At 49.0% G+C, this 20,160-nt stretch overlaps 2 protein-coding genes across 2 annotated transcripts; one reads left to right on the top strand and one right to left on the bottom strand.

Moving 5' to 3' along the window:
• Positions 1-615: 615 nt before the first annotated feature.
• On the top strand, positions 616-3,565 carry LOC148118687 (odorant-binding protein 2a-like). The gene is made up of 5 exons (XM_087899953.1): positions 616-703; positions 1,714-1,956; positions 2,060-2,173; positions 3,129-3,230; positions 3,540-3,565. Exons 1-5 carry the CDS (start codon positions 616-618, stop codon positions 3,563-3,565), a joined length of 573 nt encoding a protein of 190 aa, XP_087756079.1.
• Positions 3,566-16,226: 12,661 nt separating this feature from the next.
• LOC148118686 (odorant-binding protein 2a-like) lies at positions 16,227-19,428 on the bottom strand. Its single transcript, XM_087899952.1, has 8 exons — positions 19,300-19,428; positions 18,650-18,783; positions 18,349-18,419; positions 17,783-17,893; positions 17,081-17,235; positions 16,754-16,821; positions 16,417-16,447; positions 16,227-16,286 (listed from the first exon to the last, which is right to left on the bottom strand). The coding sequence occupies exons 1-8, from the start codon at positions 19,384-19,386 to the stop codon at positions 16,227-16,229; spliced, it is 717 nt and encodes a 238-aa protein (XP_087756078.1). The 5' UTR covers positions 19,387-19,428.
• Positions 19,429-20,160: the final 732 nt, after the last annotated feature.

Raw genomic sequence — 20,160 nt, 5'->3', positions numbered from 1 at the left:
GGTCTGCCCTGATGAGGTTCAAACTGACAAGAGTCAGGAGTTTGTGTCCCCACTTACGGGAAGGTCCAGCTGGGGTATCCATGCACGAAAAGGACAATGAAGTGGGCTCCATCCCGGGCAGCGGCCAAGCCATCTGGGGACTAGCAACAGTCTCTGGTGGAGGAGCTCAGTCCCATTCTCTTCAGCAGGAGGTCAGAATCCAGATCTCAGTGGACATAGCTCAGGGCAGCCATGGCAGATGAAGGACAGGGCTATGAAGGGAATCCCAGCCTTCCCTCCCTGCCCAGTGAGCAGCCTCCCTGCCCCTGACTCACTCGTCTTCCCAGGGTTCTTTGTGAGCACAAGTCTTGGTGGCACAGACATTGCAGGGCATTGTGTGTCTTTCTTCATCTGTAGGTGACATTGAGTTCATTTCATCAGATCCCAACAACAACAACCTTCCACCGCCATGATGGATGTGGATTTGGCCATGAGAGAAGGACGGGAGGGACGTGGTCAGTGCCAAGTGGGCACACATCCCTGGGCACGGGGGATATAAAGGGCACCGTGTGAGCAGCCAGAGCAGACCTTCCCCAGGTGACCTGCCTTGTGTGAGAGCCCAGCTAGTGACTGAGGATGAAGAGCCTGTTCCTGACCTTCATGCTTCTGGGGCTGGTGGCTGTCCTGAAGGCCCCGCGTAGTCCCAGCAGAGTACCAGGACGAGGTGAGGAGGGAGAAGAATGGGAGGAGGTAGGGGAAGGCACAACCCTGGCTGGTAGTGGTAGACTCGTTCAAGTGGGGTATCCTTGAATACTGAAGTCCAACCTTGCACCCCAGCATGAGATGGTCAGATCACGGACTCCTCTGTTTTATTCGCAGACAGAACCTCTCCAAGAGTACAGGTCTGGAGCAAGGGAGTGGGTTTTGGGCATGGATGTTCACGAGTCATGGGGTATAGAAGGCTTCATAGGGTGGGATCTTCCGAACAGAGGACTTATCCAGTGTTGAATTCCAGACCTCTAGGAGTGTACTGACAAGGCAGACGGCCTCTGCCTTCACTGGGCCAGAAAGCCCTAGTGTTGGACGCTCTACAGTGTGCATATGTGGCGTTGTGTGGTGTCAGCCTTCTTTACAACTGCAACCAGGGCTCTAGAATGTCACTTCAGGCTGCAGGCTCAGATACAGATTGTGGATAGAATAGGATCCAGGCTGGGGTGTGTTCAGAGCTCTGTCTTCTGCAGCCCCCCGAGACCTGGTACACAAAGCCTTGGTATCTGATAAGAACCGTCCAGAGGGGAAGGGCCCCAAGAAAGTGTTCCCTATAAGAGTGACAGCCCTGGAAGGAGGGGACCTGGTGCTCATAATAACATTCCTGTGAGTGTCCCACCAAGTCTCTGCCGTTGTGTCTCTGTTCTTCTCTATTCTTATTTTGGTGTGGATGATGGAATGCCCCTGCCATTGAGGGGGCATGTTACCAGGCAGTACTCTAAGTCTTGGGCAGGGCTGATGAGAAATTTTGGGGTCATCTGGTCAAGGCTGATATACCTGGTTTGCTGAGCATGGCTCCTGTTTTACAGGAAGAAGAATCAGTGTCAAAAAAAGAAAATTGTGATGCACAAAATCGATGAGCCTGTGAGTCCCCTGTGGTCTTTGCAGGGGCGAGTTCCTGCATGGAGGGAGGGTTCCTGCCCTGTGCAGCCCCTAGTATGCTCACTCACTCATGTTCCATGCCAGACACTAGAGGTCATGGGTTAGTTCACCCGGTACTGACGGATGTGTTCCGCACCCTGACCCCCTCCACTTTGGCTCTCGACCCAATGCTAAGTACAGGAAAGCTGGGAAGGGAAAGGATCAGGCCTGGGGCCAACCTCAACCCTCACTTACTCTGGAGTCCTCAGCGGGGGGCTGGCAATATCCTGGGAAATCGCTTCTGTCTGATCGTGGCCATCACAGAACGACAAGAACTGGACTGGCTGGGTCTCCTGGATGACCACAAGTGTTCCAGAACATTCCTTTGAAAAACCTCCAACAGTTTTTCAAGAAATGAAAAGCTAAGAGCTATTTCTCTGTTCCCCCGTAGTCAAGGGCAAGAACACCTTCTATATCCAGGAGCTTCCTGTGAGGGACCACTCCGTCTTCTACTGTGAACATCACCAGCACCACGGGAAGTCACATCGCAAGGGGAAACTCGTGGGTGAGGAACCAGAGTCCCCATGTCCTGTCCACGGTCTCTGCTTCTAACACCTATCAGCAGGGCAGCAGTCATGCCTGGCTCTGGGGACTGGGAGGGCTCAGGGTGCTGTCCAGGAAGGGTGTAAGATCTAAAGTGGAAGGAGGGTCAGTTGGGAGGGGACCTGGCCTATGTGACCTTTGGGGGCCTGAGCATCCAGGAGGGATTCCCACCTCTGGAGCTGGCAAATGCCATTTCCAGGGGTCCCAGGTAACTGCCAGTCAGTATGAAGGTGACTAAACTGGTAAGGGCTTGAAGCGTATGTAGTATTCTCCAAGGTCAGGGGACAGCCACTTGCCTTGTGTCTTTGTTAGTTAAGGTCTCCATTGCTGTGAAGAGACACCATGACCATGGCAATTCCTATAAAGGAAAACATTTAATTGGGCTGCTTACAGCTCAGAGGTTCAGTCCATTATCCCCATGGTGGGACACGGTGGCGTGCAGGTAGACATGGCGCTGGAGAAGGAGCTGAGAGTCCTACATCTTGACCTGCAAGCAACAGAAAGTGTTCTGAGACACTGGGCATGGCTTGGACATAAATGAGACCTCAAAGCCCACCCATGAGACACACTTCCTCCGACATGACCACACCTACTCCACAAAGTCACACACCTCCTACCAGTGCCACTTATGAGGGTCAATTACATTCAGACTACCACACTCTGAGATCCAGGGCTCTTACTGGGCTGGGGAGTGACCCTGAACACCTCTCAAGATCCACAGAGGGCCCCCAGGATCACTCAGTGTCTGGGAGTCCCCACCCCAGGGCTCCTTGTCCATTGCCAGGGTCCTGTCCCCTCTTATCCTGGCTGCTCCAGGTCGACAGCCCCAGTGCTGGTTGGTGCTCTTGACCTTGGCACTGGTTCCCTGTGGAGTTCTCATCACTACTGCACAGCTCACCTGCCCCACCTCCCCACAGGGAGAGACCCTGAGGAAAACCCAGAGGCCATGGAAGAATTTAAGAAATTCATACAGAGCAAGGGACTCAAGGAGGAAAACATCTTCGTGCCCGAGCAGAGGGGTGAGCGGGACTGCCCATGTCCTTCCCCTCCGTTCTTTGTTCTCTCCGTCTTTCTGCGAGCGCTGTGTCTCTGCTCCTCTTGGTCTCCATTGCCCCATGCTCTCTGCACGTTCCTGCACGCCTCTGGGGACTTGTGCTGTGTGTCACTCTGCTGCTCATGTGTTTTGCCCCCCTGCAATCCCACTGCCCCTCACAAGGGCACCAGAACCCCGCTGCAAGTCTTGGCTGTGGAAGGGTCTGAGCAGTCAGTGTTTTGGGCTCCTTATCCAGAGCTCCTTCTCACCCCTGGTCTTTTCTTGTTTTTGACAGATCAGTGCGTCCCTGAGAGTGACTAGGGTAAGTGACCCTCTGGGAAGACCATGGAAAAGCCTAGAGTCCTGGGTCCTGGAGGTGGAGGGCCCATGTGCTTTGATCCTTTCTCATCCACTGTAGCAGAAATGGTCTCCTCGGGCAGTGACCCCTGATATAACCCCAACACTCTGCTCTTTGCTCCATTCTCTCCCCTACCTCCCATACCCGGGACACCCAGACACTTCACAGGCCATGCCTGGAAGAGACAGGATCACTCCCGCGGCTGTGGCTGTGGAGCGATGACTGTGCAAATGTTTGAGGCCTGTTCCACTTCAACCTCGTGCTCTGTGGATTCATTCAACCTGGACACCCTCTGCCGAGACTCGTGGTTCCAGACCGTGCTGGTGCGGTACACAGTCTCCAAATCAGCCTGAATGAGGCAAAGATGAGGGAGTGATGGGTTTTTAGAGCCTGCTGTCCAGACTTCCCAAACTCTCGTGATTGGAAGACCCACCTAAGTTTGTGTTGTCTCCACGGTGCGCTCAGGTTCAGGACTGCCCATCTCCACAGTGGAAAAGCCAGTGGAAAAGCAGCATCATTTCCAGTCAGGCGGTCTCACGCAGGAGTCTCTAAGGGCTTCACCCATGAGGCCGGAGCCTCTGGAGATGGGCTGCCCATCCCTGCCCTGTCTCAGCTTGCTCGCCACGGGAGCTCAGCAAGGCCCTCTCTGTGAGATGCCTCAGGACACCCATAAAGCAAATGCAAGGCCACACACTGAATGTCATATGCCATTCCTCATCAGCCACATCCAACTAACTCACTGCAGACCCAGAACAGGTAGATGTGTGGACAGTTTTCTCAGGGAGGAGGAGGAGGCACACAGAAATCTGGCGTCATGTAGTGTCTGACAAAACTTTTCCTGGGGAGATGCGATCCACACCGTTAGAAATCTCCCAACCAACCCAACTACAGATAACACCAAAAGCCAACATGGTGAGGTAAGAGCATTATGGGATTTCTTATAGGTATACAGGTGAGGGGTTACTTACAGGAGCAGAGATGACTCACCAAGACCCACCCCAGCACGGGTAGCAGCTCACAAACGCTGGGAACCTGGGCCCCACACAGTCTATAGGCAGCTCAGTAGAGCCTGTCCTTTCCAAGGGACTCCGGTCTAAACCTCTTCCAGATGTTGTGAAGTTCAAGACCATCAGGGAAAGATAACCAAACAAATTCTAAATTTACAAGATGAACAATTTTATTTTATTTATAACAATGTTGCAAAAAGGGCCCAGGGCAGCTTGGCACACACCTGCCAAGACAGGCTCTATAGAGACCAAGCAGAAAGTAGGCCTGAGTCTCCGGAGTTATCCTAAGGCAATGCCTGGTTCCAAGAAAGACCACAAACTGAGACCACCCAGGCACCACCCAGGAACAGACCATTCAAAGGAAATTCCTAATGTTCCGACTATTGTAGATAGGATCACCTAATATCCCTTAGCCCGGCACACTCACCCCCTTCACCAAGACACACCTAGGCAAATGTCAGCCAATTAGGGGTCCTGAACCTTAGGAATACCTCACCCCAAACTCTGCTGTCATAAAACCCCACCCCAGCTGAGCTTGGGTCTCTCTGATTGTGCCAACTCATTGACCACACAAACAGTCTGAATTCAAACTTGAATAAGAATAAAGGCTCTTTGGTTTTACATATGGGACTCAGTTGGTTTCCTTGCTGGTTTTGGGGGGACTCCACAGTCTGGGTATAACATAGGCAATATAGTCTCTCTTCCCTGTTACCCAGTCCTCCCTCTCCTCATCCCCCCTTGCTCTCCTTCCCACACTTCCTCACTCCCTCTCTCTCTTCCTCTCCTTCCTCTCTCAGTCTTTCCCAACAAGGAAAACATTTTCCCTGCAACATCTCTGCCTGGGAGAGCCTCAGGAAACTCCACACTCACGAGAAGTTCAAAGATGGCTGGATAGCACCACTTGACGCCAAGAACTGAAAGACCATGGGGCAAGTGTCAGTGGTCAAAGCTCAGACACTCATGAAATTCAGAGGGCCTCACATTGCTCCGAATGTTTGTGTCCACCTACCCTCCATGAGAGGGGACTCTGACTGATTCGAGAATGTGAAGCACGGCTCAGGAAGGCCTTGCCCTTCTCCCCATTCCCTCTGCCTGGCTAGAAACCTTTAGATTACATTCCTAAAGCTAATCATCAAGGTCTATTTCCTTATTTGGACACTTCCTCCTCCTGACAACCAAGGTCCAGCTATCAGAGTATGAAGTACAACAATCAAAAGCCCCCGTGGTTCACCTAGTTAACATGCTCAATCAAAGCATACCACCACACCCTAGCCTATTCCAACACAGACCTCCCTTTTTCTCCTCTTATTACACCTGCTGGGGTACCTTACTCAGCCTAGGTGCAGGGGGAGGGGCTCGGTTCTGTCTTAACTTAACTGTGCCAGGCTTTGTTGACTTCCCATGGAATACCTTATCCTTTCTGGGGAGTGGATGGGGTTGGGATTGGGGGAAGGTAAGGGAGGAGGAGAGAGAGGGCAAACTGTGATTGGTTTATAAAATGAATAAAAAAAAGTTACACCTGCAAGGTCTTTTGCTGCTGTTTATGTGCCAGAGTCTGGAAGCAGCCGCTTTAACTTTTCTTCCCCAGGTAGTAATGGATCACTCTGTGAAAACAGGTGTTTTAGTGTGGATTGTGACTAATCGGGGGTCCCAGAAGGAATGCCTGGTTTGTGTGTGTGTGTGTGTGTGTGTGTGTGTGTGTGTGTGTGTGTCTCCTTCACCATGTGTTGAGACCCAACCTCAGGATGGGTCTGGGGGGGCTCAGAGGTGCAGACCTCATAGGCAGAATTGGTGTTTTTAGACCCGGTTCTTCCCATCACCGTGTAAGCCAACAGTGGTTCACAGCCATCCGAGAAACAGGAAGTGGACCCCCAGCAAACCCAAATCTGCTGGCTCCTTGACCTTGGCTCCCCAGGCTCTGAAACTGTGAAGTCAATGTCTGTTTACAGCCACGCGGCCTGTGTTGTTTTGTTCTCATAGCCAAGCCCACCTCTGAGGAAGGGCTTGCAGAGAGCCCTGCTGACTGCCCTTAGCCTGAGGTTCACAGGGCACAAGACCAGGAACAAAACAGACCGGAACTAATTCCTAATGGGCAACGTGGAAAAAGCTTACAAAAGTTCAATAGCGACTACAGTGATTGTCCAGCGTGGTCAAAACCTAAACCAGAGACTTCCAGATGGATGGAGGCGAGAAGGTGACTCCATGGGCCCTGGTGGAAGAGAAGAGTCGGGATAAGGAAGAGGGAGAGGGAGAAGGAGAGAGAGAGAGAGAGAGAGAGAGAGAGAGAGAGAGAGAGAGAGAGAGGACCTGCTTTAGACATTCATAAAAGCAGGGGCAGGACAGCTGGGAACTGTGTAGAAACAAAAAGATAAAATTCAGCAAAAGGAAGAAAGCCAAGCACAACTCTAGCACTGTGGCCCCTGTGAGGACGGAGTCAGAGCCCCAGGCCAAGGGAAGCCAGGGAGCCCTGGTGCTGGGAGCCACAGGACAAGGTCACAGCTCACACAAGCCTCAAATACAAATGTTGATCTTGTCAAGAACAGTAGGTTTTCTAGCTAGGTGGGTGGGCTGTGGAGAACAGTGCCCCAGCTCTGAAGGCTGTGGCCAGGAGCCATCCTGAGAGGGAACCTGATTTGTAAACCAGATCTCTCTTGGAGGTCAGGAGCAGAGAACCATCACAGTTCAGGGACCCAGAATTTAACTTCCCACACAGCTCCAGGGTGAGAGTTTGGGAGGCAGCTATGGAGAGTAGGTGTCTGGTATTGAGAAACCAAAACGTCCCACTGGCAGGAAGCTGGGCCCAGGCAGTGAAGTGCAAGGGAAAAGGGTCCCCACCCTGGCTTCCTGGGGCTGACCTGATCAACTCAAAATACTCTGGAATTTGACAGCACTGATCTGGAGCCAGCAGGTCTATCAGTGCCTTGAGTGTGGCTCTGTGGACTCTGAGATCCCTGACTCCAGAGGCCTACTCTGCTTCCCAGCTGCAGCCTCCAGTTCGGTGGGCTTTGAAAGTAGGTCCGTCCACTCATACAGATCTCAGCACCGCGGCTGCTGGCTGACTCCCAGCGCACTTGGAGACACTTCCTTCCCCTCAGCTGGAGCTTTAACTACTCATGGGTAGGAGCTGAGGAAGTTCAGGAGGGTGAGGGGGGAAAGAGGGCCCGCCTGGCACTCAGACTGCAAAACCAAGTGTGGTCAGCCGAGGTCCCTGATAGGCGAGGAAAATACCAAAGTGAGGACAGCTCCTGTGTTCATGTGTCCCATGTGGGGCCAGCACAGCCTAAATGGGAGGGGAGAGAGGAGTCCACAAGCTCAGCTGACCCTAAGCACCCTGTAACCTGGCCGCCTCCAAATTCACAGATTCCAGGAGGAAGATACAGCGATACTTTGGGTCCCAAAGAGTCTCATTCTTTTAAGGCCCTTCATGTATTTGATCCTGTTCTTCAGTTTATGTGATTAGACAATCTTTTTCTTTTCTTTTCTTTTATGTTCCTCCCACCAGCCCTCCCTATTCCCTGTCTCTTCTTTTCTTATTCTAGTATAGTTTAACGGTCTTTACTGTGCTGTGTTGGTTTTAATTTTATTTTTCATGTAAGCTGTGTAAGATGTTCCCATAGACACACACCTTCTGCTCTCTGTAACTCTCTCCATTCTCAGCTGTTTCTACCCATTTGTCCCTTAGACTCTTTCATTTCTGCTCTCTCGTCATCTGTTTCTAAGATGGTTTCAGGTTTCTGTAAACTCTGGGATCCAGAAATGAAATGTGATGTTTGTACTTTGTGCCCTAATCTCCGGTTGCATTGATTTCCTTCTGCAGATAACACAATTTTGTTCTCTACAGTCGAAAAAAGTCCACTGTTTGTGTAAACCATGTTTCCCTCATTCTTTAGCCTGTTGATGGACACCTTGGTGGCCAGCCTTAGCAGTTGTGACATTTCCTCCAGCAAACTCTAAGAGTCTGTGTGGTGTGCTGACTTGACTTTGGGGATAAATACTCCAGAGCAGATGATCAGGCCCTATGGCAGCGTTTTTTCTGTTGTTTGTGTTTTGCTGTTTGAGGAGTTAAAACCGCACTAGTGCACACTGACCCCACCGGAGTCTAAGGACTCCCTTTGAACACATACGCCCCAGCTCTTCACTGTTCCCGGCTCCTTGGTGACTGCCACTCTGGCAGGGGTGAGATGGAGGCTAAGGTCATTGTGTTTGTTTGCTTGCTTGCATTTTTCTGATGGCTGGTGATACTGATTGCTTTCCATATGTTTACAGGCCATGTGAATCCCATCTTTTGAGAACTTACTGGTCATTTTTTTTATTAGTCCCATTGTTGATTGGTTTGTTTGGTTTCTTATTATTTAGTATTTTGAGGTTTTTCTAGTCTAGATCTGGTTCTCAATCTGTGGGCTGTGATTCCCTTAGATACACATATCAGCTGTTTACACTGTGGTTCATAACAGGAGCAAAATTGCAGTTATGAAGTAGCAACAATACAATTGTATGGTTGGGGGGTCACCACAAAGTGTCGAACTATATTAAGGGTCACAGCAGTAGGAAGGCTGAGAACTGGCCTAGATATTGATCCTCTTTTCGATGTATAATTAGCAAAGAACTTCTGCTGTACAGACTGTGTTTCCTTTGCCGTAAGAAAAATTTTAATACCCAAAGTCCCATTCGTTAAGATTTTGTCCTGATTTCTTGAGAGATAAGAGTCTGTTCAGAAAGCATTGGCCAAAGAAAATATCTTGACTTGATGTTCCTACATTCTCCTGAAATTCCTGCTTTAGAAATTCAGGTCTTTTATTAAGGCCCATATTTATTTTCCATTGACTTTTGCCCATGGCGAGTTATGGGCATTGAGCTTTATTCTTCTATATGTGAATATCCAGATTCACCAGCTCTTCTGGTGACAGTCTTCTCCAATGTATACATTAAACTTTGTCAAAACTCAGGTGGCTGAAACTGCATAGATTCATATCCGGTTATTCTCTTCTGTTTAATTGATTCATGGGTCTGTTTCCAGGCCAGCACCAATCTGTTTCTACTGCTATGACAATGATAAGGCCATCATTGCTTTTTGTCAATATTATCTTGGCTATCAGGGGTATTTTGTGTTTCCACATGAAGTCTATTTTTCTATTCCTGTGAAGAATGTAATTGCAAATTTTGGATTGGTTACATTGCTTTTGCAGGGACAGTCATTTTCACAGTATTATTTTTTAATTTATGAAACAGAGAGGTCCTTCTATCTTCCAGTGTTTATTTGTTTGAGTCAAGGTCTCCCTATGCAAATTAGGTTGACCTGAAACTCATTAGAAATCCACCAACCTCTCTGCATTCTGAGTGTTGGGACTAAAGGCATTGAACACCATACCCACCCTTGTATGTTCAAATTCTTCTATGATCCTTAAAATTTTAAATTTTACAAGGTTTTCATTTTTGTTCTTAGGCTTATTTCAAGCTAATTAATTTTTTAGATGTAAAAGTTTATGTTGATGAGTGTTTTACCTACATGTGTGTATGTGTACATGTGCACCACCTGTGTTTCTGGTTTTCCTGAGGACAGAAGAAGGCATCAGATCCCCTGGAACTGGAGTTATAGATGATTGTAAGTCAGGTGTGGGTACTGGGATCTGAACCCAGGTCCTAAGCAAGAGCAGCAAGTTTTCTTAACTTCAACACTCCAGAAGTTAATATTTGAGGAAATTATGAAAGGATTGATTTTTAAATACTGCAAAATACTATAAAATGGAGAAGATCTGTATAGACTTCCACCCACAGGAACTACCAGAGCTAAATCAAGAGGAAAGACACTACTTTAATAGATCTATAATGGGCAACAATGTTAAAGTAGTGATAATCTCCCAACCAAGAAGAGCCCAGGAGAGGATGGATTCACTGCGAAATTCTATCAAAGACTTAAAAAGAATCAGCATCAGTGATCTTCAGACTGTTCCGTAAGAGAAGGACTTGTGCCAGCTTCATTCTACAAACTAAGACCGTTTTGATATTAAAAGAATATAAGAAGAAAACTATAGATAAATTTCTCTATTGACCACAGATGCAAAAATAAAACAACAGTGAGGTTCCTTCCCCTCACTCAGCTCAGAATGGCAGCCGTCAAGAAGACAAGTGCCCAAACATTCTGTGGTGGTTCATGGAAAATAAATCTCAACACATGGTTTATGGAGACAGAAACTAGAGACGCCACTATGAAAACTAGTTTGGAGGCTCCTCAGAAAACTAAAGATACAACCAGAAAAAGATCCAGCTCCAGCAAGCACCTGAGTTTATACCCAAAAGATTCTAGTCATTATAGCGCAGGGATACCTGTGTGTTGATTGCCATGTGTTCACACAGCTGAGATGCAGAATCAGCCTAGATACCCACAGACGGCTGAGATGAGCAGATACAGAAAACACCATGTGTGAACAGTGGAGTTTTGTTCAGTCATAAAGCAAAAGACAGTGTGTGGGGAAAGAGGCAGGAAGAATGAGGCAGGAGGGCTAATGCCAACAGGACTTTGTTTTGGAGAGAGGGCAATGCTTCTGGGGTAGACAAAGACGGTCTGGGCATGGTGTTGCGTGCCTTTAATCCCAGTGACCAAGGGGCAAAGCAGAGGCAGGTTGATCTCTAGAATTTTAAGGCCAGAAGTCAACACAGGTGTCCTTCCTCAGGTTGCCGATCCACCTTGCTATTTTTGAGGCACGGTCTCTTCTCTGAGTTGGCACTCAACAGTTAGGCTAGCTGGCCAATGAGCCCCTCCACAGTGCTGGGATTACATGTACCCCTTCGGGCCTTGAGATTTTATATGGTTGCACATACATACATATGCATAAAATTTTGTGTAGACACACACATATCAAAAAAAATCAATTTAAGAATTACATTTTTTATGTTCACTGTAAAATTTTCAGGTCTTAAGAGGATCACAGATAATTTAAACTGCTGTCTTTGACTAGACTTTTTACTGTTATTTCATTCAGTTTTTGAGATTATATTATGATTACATCATCTCCCCCCTCCCTCCAAACACTCTCCATATAGTCCTGCTTGCTCTTTTTCAAATTCACAGCCTCTTTTTTCATTAAGTGTATATATATGATCCTGCCTCTCTTTTTCTGCAAACTACCTGTTACTTTATTATTGAAGAAAACTCCACTGTTCACACATGGCGTTTCCTTCATCTGTTCATCTCATCTGTCTGTGGCTATACACATATATGTATAATATATATATAATATAGAAATATATTTTATAGGTATATAGGCACAATCAGTTCAGTCCACATACTGTTGTTGATTGAGTGTGTGTTTTCAGGGCTGACCATCTGGTATTAAATAACCAGTTGGTGTACTCTTCCCTGGAGAAGACTAAATAGTCCTCCTCTGTTCTCAGCATCCCCGTGTTCCTGTAGTTCTTGAGGTCTCTTCTTGTCTGTTCCTCAATCACCTTAGCATGTCTATTGCTGTTAACCTTCTTCAAGTCACGGTTAGGCAACCATGCTGATGAGACTTCATGGGGATGCTTCTGATACCTCTAGGAGACACAATCTTATAACAAACTCCCTGATTGGCTCAGAATTTTGGGGTTGGAATCTTTAATATCTATTTTGAGATATAATTTGAGAGCTATCAAGACAGTATTTATAGCTAAACTAAAGAGCAGCTCTCCCTTGAGAATTGGGAATGTTCTGTTCTTTCCCTGAGTGTCTTTACCTTTCCCATGTTTATATCAAAGGTTTCAGGTTCATATACTAAACTGTGACTCTCTCCTTTGAGATGGCCGTGCCCCCAAATCTGGAGTTCCTGTACACTCTTCTTGAACTTTCTCTTTGAACCTGTCAGAAACTCTGCTTCACACAGGTTCATCCAGAAATTCTTCTCTGCATTGAAGCCAAAGCCTTTGTTTGGCCTGACTCAGGGACTCCAGATAGAGGGAGCCCTCAGACTGCCCTGGGTGGCAGCACAGAGCTGTGCAGAACCCACATCTGTGCCACAATGTTCTATGTGATTCTAGCCTCCTGGTATGTCTTCGGTCATCTGTAGTTTTGATCTTTCAACTACCACCCCACAAAAAAACGAAAAAAGCATTTACAACCAAACTAGTGAAAATACCTCTCATGAGCTTTTACTTTTAATAAAATTAGTTTGAGACCCAGTAATACCACTTTGGGGTGTATATCCAAAGGATGGTCAAACATGCCACAAGGACATGTGCTCAACTATGTTCATAGCAGCATTGTTTGTCATAGCCAGAACCTGGAAGCAACCTAAATGCTCCTCGATCGAACAATGGATAAGGAAAATGTGGTATATTTACACAGTGGAGTACCACACAGGAGAAAAAAATGACATCTTGACTTTTGCAGGAAAATGGATAGAGCTAGAAAACATTATTTTGAGTGAGGTAACCCAGACACACAAAGGCAATTATCACATGTACTCACTCATAGGAGGTTTTAAATCAAAGCAAAGAAAACCAGCCTGTGAACCACAATCCCAGAGAACTTAGACAACAATGAGGACACTAATAGAGACTTACATAGATCTAATCTACATGGGAAGTAGAAAGTATAAAAAGACAAGATCTTCTGAGCAAATTGGGAGCATGGGGACCTTGGGGGAGGATTGAAGGGGAAAGAAGTGAGGCAGCAAGGGGAGCAGAGAAAAATGTCGAACTCAAAAAAAATCAATAAGAAAAAAAAAGGAAGTTAGTTTGACCAGATAGTGGCACACACCTTTAATCCCAGTACTTGGGAGGCAGAGGCAGGCAGATATTTATGAGTTCGAGGTGAGCCTGGTCTGCAAAGTGAGTTCCAGGACAGCCAGAGCTGTTACACAAAGAAACCCTGTCTCCAAAAAAAAAGAAAAAGCAAGTTAGTTTGCCATTCCATGTTTGCATTGCTGTTTATGTTGACCATTTGTCCTGTAGCGCTTCAGCGCTCCCTATTGACATTGGCAGAGGGAGAGTTCCACACAGCCTGTCACTGCTCAGATGCTATCACCATCCACAGGACAGACAGGATTAACTGAGTAGCACCCTCCAGGTGGGAGCTGTGGTTGTCCTTTCTGTTGTCAATGTAATGGTTGTTGTGTCTCTTTAAGAGACAAGCCACGCCCACTCCCTCCCCCATCTGCCCAGGCAGGTTGATTTTCAACTTCTGACCTGAGCTCACTCTCTTTCCCATCTTCCTCTGCAAGAGGCAGCTTCCCTTCTGCCTCTCTCCCAACTTCTTTGCCTCACCCCTTCTCTGTCTCTTTCTCCTCTCTCTCTCTCTCTCTCTCTCTCTGTCTCTCTCTCTCTCTCCCTTTCTCTTGCCCCCCTTGTCACATCCCCCTCCATAACTACCTCACTCTGCATGTCCTGTCTTTCCATGTCTCTGAGGTTAGCTGAGATGGTTTAACTGTCCACTGTGGGTGGATCCATTCTCTGGACTGGGATTCTAAGGTGTATAAAAAGAAAAAAATAGGCTGAACACAAACATTCATCAACCTATACTGTTTCAATTATATCACATTTTATTATTTATCTTTGTTGCATGAGAGGTTGTGTGTGTGTGTGTGTGTGTGTGTGTGTGTGTGTGTGTGTTCAGCAGACATGGTCAACTTGTATCCTTGTATTATCAGAGGACATCTTACAGGAATCAAGCCTCTCCTTCCTCCTGTGAGACTTGAGAACTGAACTCAGGGTCAGGCTTGATCACAAGCTGGTTTACCCTGAGTCTTCTGGCTGGCCAGTCTGTGGTGCTTGACTGTGAATTTGATATGACCAGTTCCCTCTAGCTGCTGCCACCTTGGCTTCTCGACAGACTATGGTCTGAAACTGTGAGGCACACTCCCTCCTTCCTTAAGTCAGATGCCAGAGTAAAAATTTAGCAGAGCACAGAAAACTAACACACTAGTCTGAAGATCTCGTCCTTGGGAGTTTCTAGTTTCTTAACTGTGGCAGAGAGAAAGCGCCATAGTTACCAGCAGGGTTGCTCCCTGAGAGAAGCACACTAGATGCACCCATCCTGACCACTTGTCTCAATCCTAGAACCCAGGTAAAACTGGAAAGAGCACTGCATCCATAAAGCTGTCCCATGACCACCACACCTAGGCCATACCTTGTGCACTCCTGCATAAACACAGTGGTGTAAACATAACATTTTTAAAGCGCCTTTGGCTTTATCTTGCTATCTGCCCAGCCCCTAACACGTGGTCAGAGCACCTGAAAAACACAAGATGGTTGGTTGGTCAGTATGTCTTTAAGAAAAACTAGTTCCAAGTTCAAAAAAAAGGAGGTGGTCCCTGCCCAAATGGAGTCCCTGGTGCTTCCCTTCCAGCAGTAATGAAGCCCAGGAAGTCAGCAAAGGCTCAGTGCAGGGCAGCTGACAGGAGAAGAGGCCTCTCCACTTTGTGTCCTGCTGGGATTCTGCTCATTGGTCCAGGGCACAGTCAAGCCCTGAGCTTTCACACCCAGTGCCCAGGGTCACAGCTCAGTCCCAGTCCTGACTGTGGCAGGGGGCAGGGAGCTGTGCTATGTAATGGGGTGTGGTTTCAGATTGCAGTCTCTGCAGATTTTGGATTCAATTAGAAGTCTTCCTGAAGTACTGATTACAAAAGAGAACAGCATCCAATTTTTGAATTTGAGGTTATTCTGGGACCCATAGTTAAATCCATGCATAGTCTCTTTCTCAATCAAAAAGAGAGCCTGGTATGTGGGATCCAGCCTGACCTGGCCCTGCCCTCCAAAGTGTCCTGGATGCCTCAGGCCCACCTGCACCTGCAGAGCTGCCCCTCCTTAGAAACACCCAAGAGCTTCCAGCAACAGCTAGGTCCAGAAAGAGAGGAATTCAAAGAGAACAGTCAATCAGGCACGAGTTAGACAGGATTGTCACTGAGCTGAGGGCCACTAGCCTGGGTTCCAGCTAGAGTTCAGCAGAGGTGGCATGCTGGACAGCCAGCACCATGGGGTTTGCACTTTGAGGCTGTATTGATCACCTGGGGTCAGAGCATCTTCTTCCACACTGTGACCACCATGTTCCCATTGGACAGTGAAACCCTACAACCTTGTTCTTGGAAAACACTGTGAGGGAGGCCTGTGGTGGGGAACTGTGCTGGGGGAGGCTGTGGCTGCTTCTGTGTTTTCTGAGGGGAAATGATGGAGGAGCTACCCACCCTGTCACTGAGCTAGGCTTCTCAATGAGGGGTCTACCTGGAAGCCTCCCAAGTCCTCCTGAACTAAAAGCCCTGCAGTGAGGTTCACACTGCCCAAAGCCCTGATGACCCCTAACAGCCCTGCTTCCCAGGGGATTCTCAGACACTCCTGACAGGTCCAGCCTGACAGCCAGTGGCTCACCAGGCAGGGCTCTAGGACCTCACATGGCTCTCCAGGAAAGACATCTGTCATGCTACTTGGGCACCAGCCAATCAGTGTTGCTGTACTTTTTTCCCATCTCTGCTGCCAGCCCACACAAGGCACTTCACAGACAGGCTGAGCCAGAGTACTGCTAAAGGGCTTTATTTGGTGTCAGGTGGGGAAGGGGAGGTCAAGGTGTGGGGGAGGGGCAGTAGGGAGTTTGGTCCAGGAGAGGTGTGGTACAGGGATGTCCCAGTCAGGTTTGGGCAGCAAGGCTTGCTCAGTAGGTGCACACCTGGGTAGCTGCTGTGACAAAGAGAAGAGAGATAAGTCCCCCATTCTGCAGGAGCAGCAGTCAGGGGAGTCATGGACAGGGACGGCCCAGGGCACATATGGGTCAGAGATCTTCTTTCCCCACATTTCTGTGTGGTCCCTGCTAGAAGCTGGAACCCTCTGAAGAGATCCCTCACCACTCCCATGAGCAGGTAGTTCTTTGCCTCCCTGGAGATAAAGGGAAGAACAGGGCAAGGCAGAGACCAGGGACTAGGAGAGATCATGACAAAAAAGAAGGACTTCCTAGCTGTCCTGGAAACTACACTCAGGACCACCTCCCTGGTGACAACACCTGTCTGTGGGGATGGGATGAGGACCAGGGCTTCCTGAGCCCCACATTCTAGGCTTTTCCACATTCCTACAGGTGGGTCGGGGTGGGGAGACTTACCCTAGTCGCTTTCAGGCACACAGTGCTCTGTAGAAACCAAAAGAAGCCCAGGGGTGAGAAGGGTTCTGTAGAGGACCCCATCACACCTGAGCTCAGACCCTCCCTCAGCCAAGACCTGAGCAGGGCCTGGCAGCCCTGGGAGAGGTGACAGGACCTAGAAGGTACAGTGCAGAAACCAGGGATACAGAGAGAGCAAGGGAGAGAGTGGACAGAAGCACCGGAGACTTGGAGGTCCATGGGGACCCCGAGGGACAGAGGCACAGAATGTGACATTGTGACCCTGAGGAAGTGATGGAGATACCACAGAGACACAGGGGACACGGACAGACAGGAAACAACACATAAGGGACAATGAGACCAGGCACAGAGAGGACACAGAAGCACAGAGACAGACATGGTTTGGGGGCACAGACAGGTGGCAGTGACATAGGGGACTCAGGAGAGACAAGGACAGCCCTGTTCTCACCGTTCAACTCTGGTACAAGGATGTTTTCCTCTTTGAGTCCCTTTCGCTGTACAAATTTCTTAAATTCTTCCATGGCCTCTGGGTTTTCCTCAGGGTTTCTCCCTGTGGGGAGGTGGGGCAGGCTTAAGGGGTGGGGCTCAGCTCTGCAGAGAGCCAGAGACATAGTGAAGGGAGCATTAACCAGCACAAAGTTTGAGAGAGGACCCTGGCAGTTAACAATGAACTGGGTGACACCCAACACCGAGGGACCCTCTGGCCCTAGGGAGAACCTCTGCAGACTTAAAGGTCACTCCAAAGACCTGTAGGAGCCCTGAATCTCAGGGGCATGAGGCTGTCCCCTGACCCTCGAGGATCCCTGCCTACCATAAAGGTCTCTGTCAAGACATTCCCTTTGACCTGACCCTTGACTGAGATCCCTGGAAGTGGCATTTGCTGGTTCCAGAGGTGGAGACTGTTCCTGAGAGCTAAGGTCTCCAAAGGCAACAAAAGCCCATGCCCACCCAGTTTTAGTCACTTTTCTCTTTGGATCTCACACATTTCCCAGGCAGCACCCTGGGAACAACACCAAGAGCTTCCGAACCCCCAGTGCCAGGCATGGCTGCTGGAAGTAGAAACCAGACACAGGACTTGAGCCTCAGTGGCACCTTACCCATGAGCTTTCCCATGTTATACGACTTCCCGTGGTGATGGCCTTCACAGTAGAAGATGTAGTGGTCCTTCACTGGCAGTTCTGTGATATAAAGGAACTTCTTGCCATGAACTGCAGGTGATCAGAAATATCTCTTAGTGTCTTATCCTTGAGGCACCATTGCAGACCAGGTGAGGGAAAACCTTGGAACACATCGATGGGCACTCAGGAGACCTGTCTAGTTTAGCCCTGGTCTTTCCGTGGTCCCCATAGTTAGACAGGACCCATTTCTTGGAATCTGTCAAGGCCACCTAAGATGTTCAGAGAAGGGGGCTGGGGTTGGACCCAGGCCTGAGCATCCATCGCCCTGCCTGGCTTTTGGCTCTTTAGCATTGTTTTCTCATGAGTCAAGAGCTGAGATCCAGGCAGGGGCCCAAGAGCCAGTCAGTTTCTAGGGCTGACTACACAACGACCTCTATATCTGGTACGTGGAAAGTGAGTGGGTGGTCAGTCCTACAAGCTGGACCAGGAAGGACCCATCTATCCTGAGCTGTTACTGCAGGACACCCTAGGACACAGGGACTCACAGGAGGTGTATTTGCCAGGCTCATCAGTTTTCTTCAGCAGGATTTTAACGTCATGGCACTGACCGTTCTTCCTGTAAACACAAGTCCACAGTCAGGCTGCTCCTGCAGCAGAGCGGAGCCTCTCAGCTCTTTAGGTGAATCAGCCCTGGTCAGGGGATCTCCTAAATTCCATGTTCCTGCTTTAGGAAACTGCTTGGGACCGTGTCCCCTCAAATGCTGGATCTTTAATTTCCCAACCTCAAAACATGAGTAGCAAGGGAGACACAAACAACTACCGAGTGCCACAGTTGGGGACACGTACCAGATTATAATGTTGGCCTCCATGTCTCCTCCTTCCAGGGCTGTTACCTTCACAGGGAAAACCTTCGAGGGTATCTTGTGAATGGGTATGCTGCCGTTGTGTATCATGGCCTTTGGATACCAGGTCCCAGAGTACTGCGGGAGACAAAGTTCTGAACATGTCCAATTCTGGCCCTCTTCCTATCCCAGGATCCAGCATATGGGCTAGCACCTGAATACACTCTCAGAGCCCAGGCTGCAGCCACTGAGAAGGGCTAACCCTGTAAGTCCAAGGACCTTTGGTCAGAAAACAGATACCAGAGCTTCAGGCTACCCAACCCCATGATGGTAAAAAAGTCTGTGTTCCCCATCCAGGTATCTAAACTCTTGAGGCCTAACACCTCAGCACTGGATGAATGCCCTTGTATACGAGGCCTTCTAGCTCTGGGTATCATGCGAACAAGGACCCCACACCAAAAGTGCTTTCTGTTCTGAACCCCTATCTTCAGGAGGACGCCCGTCTTCTGTTAGAATAGTGGAAGCCCAGTTCTGACTGCTCAGTGCAAATTCAACCTTCAAGGAAACATGCTGTACCTCAGCTCACATCTACCAGCACCAAGCAGAAGGCCAGGCCTTTACCCCACCCCTCCCCACTGACGTTCCCCTCCTCACATCCTCCTGGTCATATGATGGAGCTTCCTGGGCCTTCAGGACAGCCACCAGCCCCAGAAGCATGAAGGTCAGGAACAGGTTCTTCATCCTCAGTCGCTAGCTGGGCTCTCACACAAGGCAGGTCACCTGGGGAAGGTCTGCTCTGGCTGCTCACACGGTGCCCTTTATATCCCCCGTGGCCAGGGATGTGTGCCCACTTGGCACTGACCATGTCCCTCCCGTCCTTCTCTCATGGCCAAATCCACATCCATCATGGAGGTGAAAGGTTGTTGTTGTTGGGATCTGATGAAATAAACTCAATGTCACCTACAGATGAAGAAAGACACACAATGCCCTGCAATGTCTGTGCCACCAAGACTTGTGCTCACAAAGGACCCTGGGAAGACGAGTGAGTCAGGGGCAGGGAGGCTGCTCATTGGGCAGTGAGGAAGAGTCAGGCTTCCCTTCACAGCCCTGTCCTCCATCTGTCATGGCTGCCCTGAGCTGTGTCCACTGAGACCTGGATTCTGACCTCCTGCTGCAGAGGATAGGACTGAGCTTCAATACCAGAGACTGTTGCTAGTTCCCAAATGTCTTGGCCTGCTGCCTTGGGGCAGGGGGTCCCCACTTCATTGTCCTTTTCGTGCATGGATACCATATGCTGGACCTTTCTGTAATTGAGGACACAGATTCCTGACTCTTGTCAGTTTGAACATCATCAGGGCAGAACACCTGGCACACTAGGCAACACCATGACCCTGACCCAGCTGTGGGCTCTGCAGGGCACTTCTTACTCTCAGACGTCCTGGTCCTTTTCACTGCCTGGCCAATGCCATCTCCTCAGCCACCAGCTTGGGCTCCGTTTCCATAGTTCACACGATT

The sequence above is a fragment of the Myodes glareolus genome, chromosome 21 (genome assembly GCF_982192425.1).
Source record: "Myodes glareolus chromosome 21, mMyoGla1.1, whole genome shotgun sequence".
NCBI classification, from domain to species: domain Eukaryota; kingdom Metazoa; phylum Chordata; class Mammalia; order Rodentia; family Cricetidae; genus Myodes; species Myodes glareolus.
Note: the sequence above shows the minus strand (reverse complement) of the source record. Positions and strands in the feature narration are given on the sequence as shown.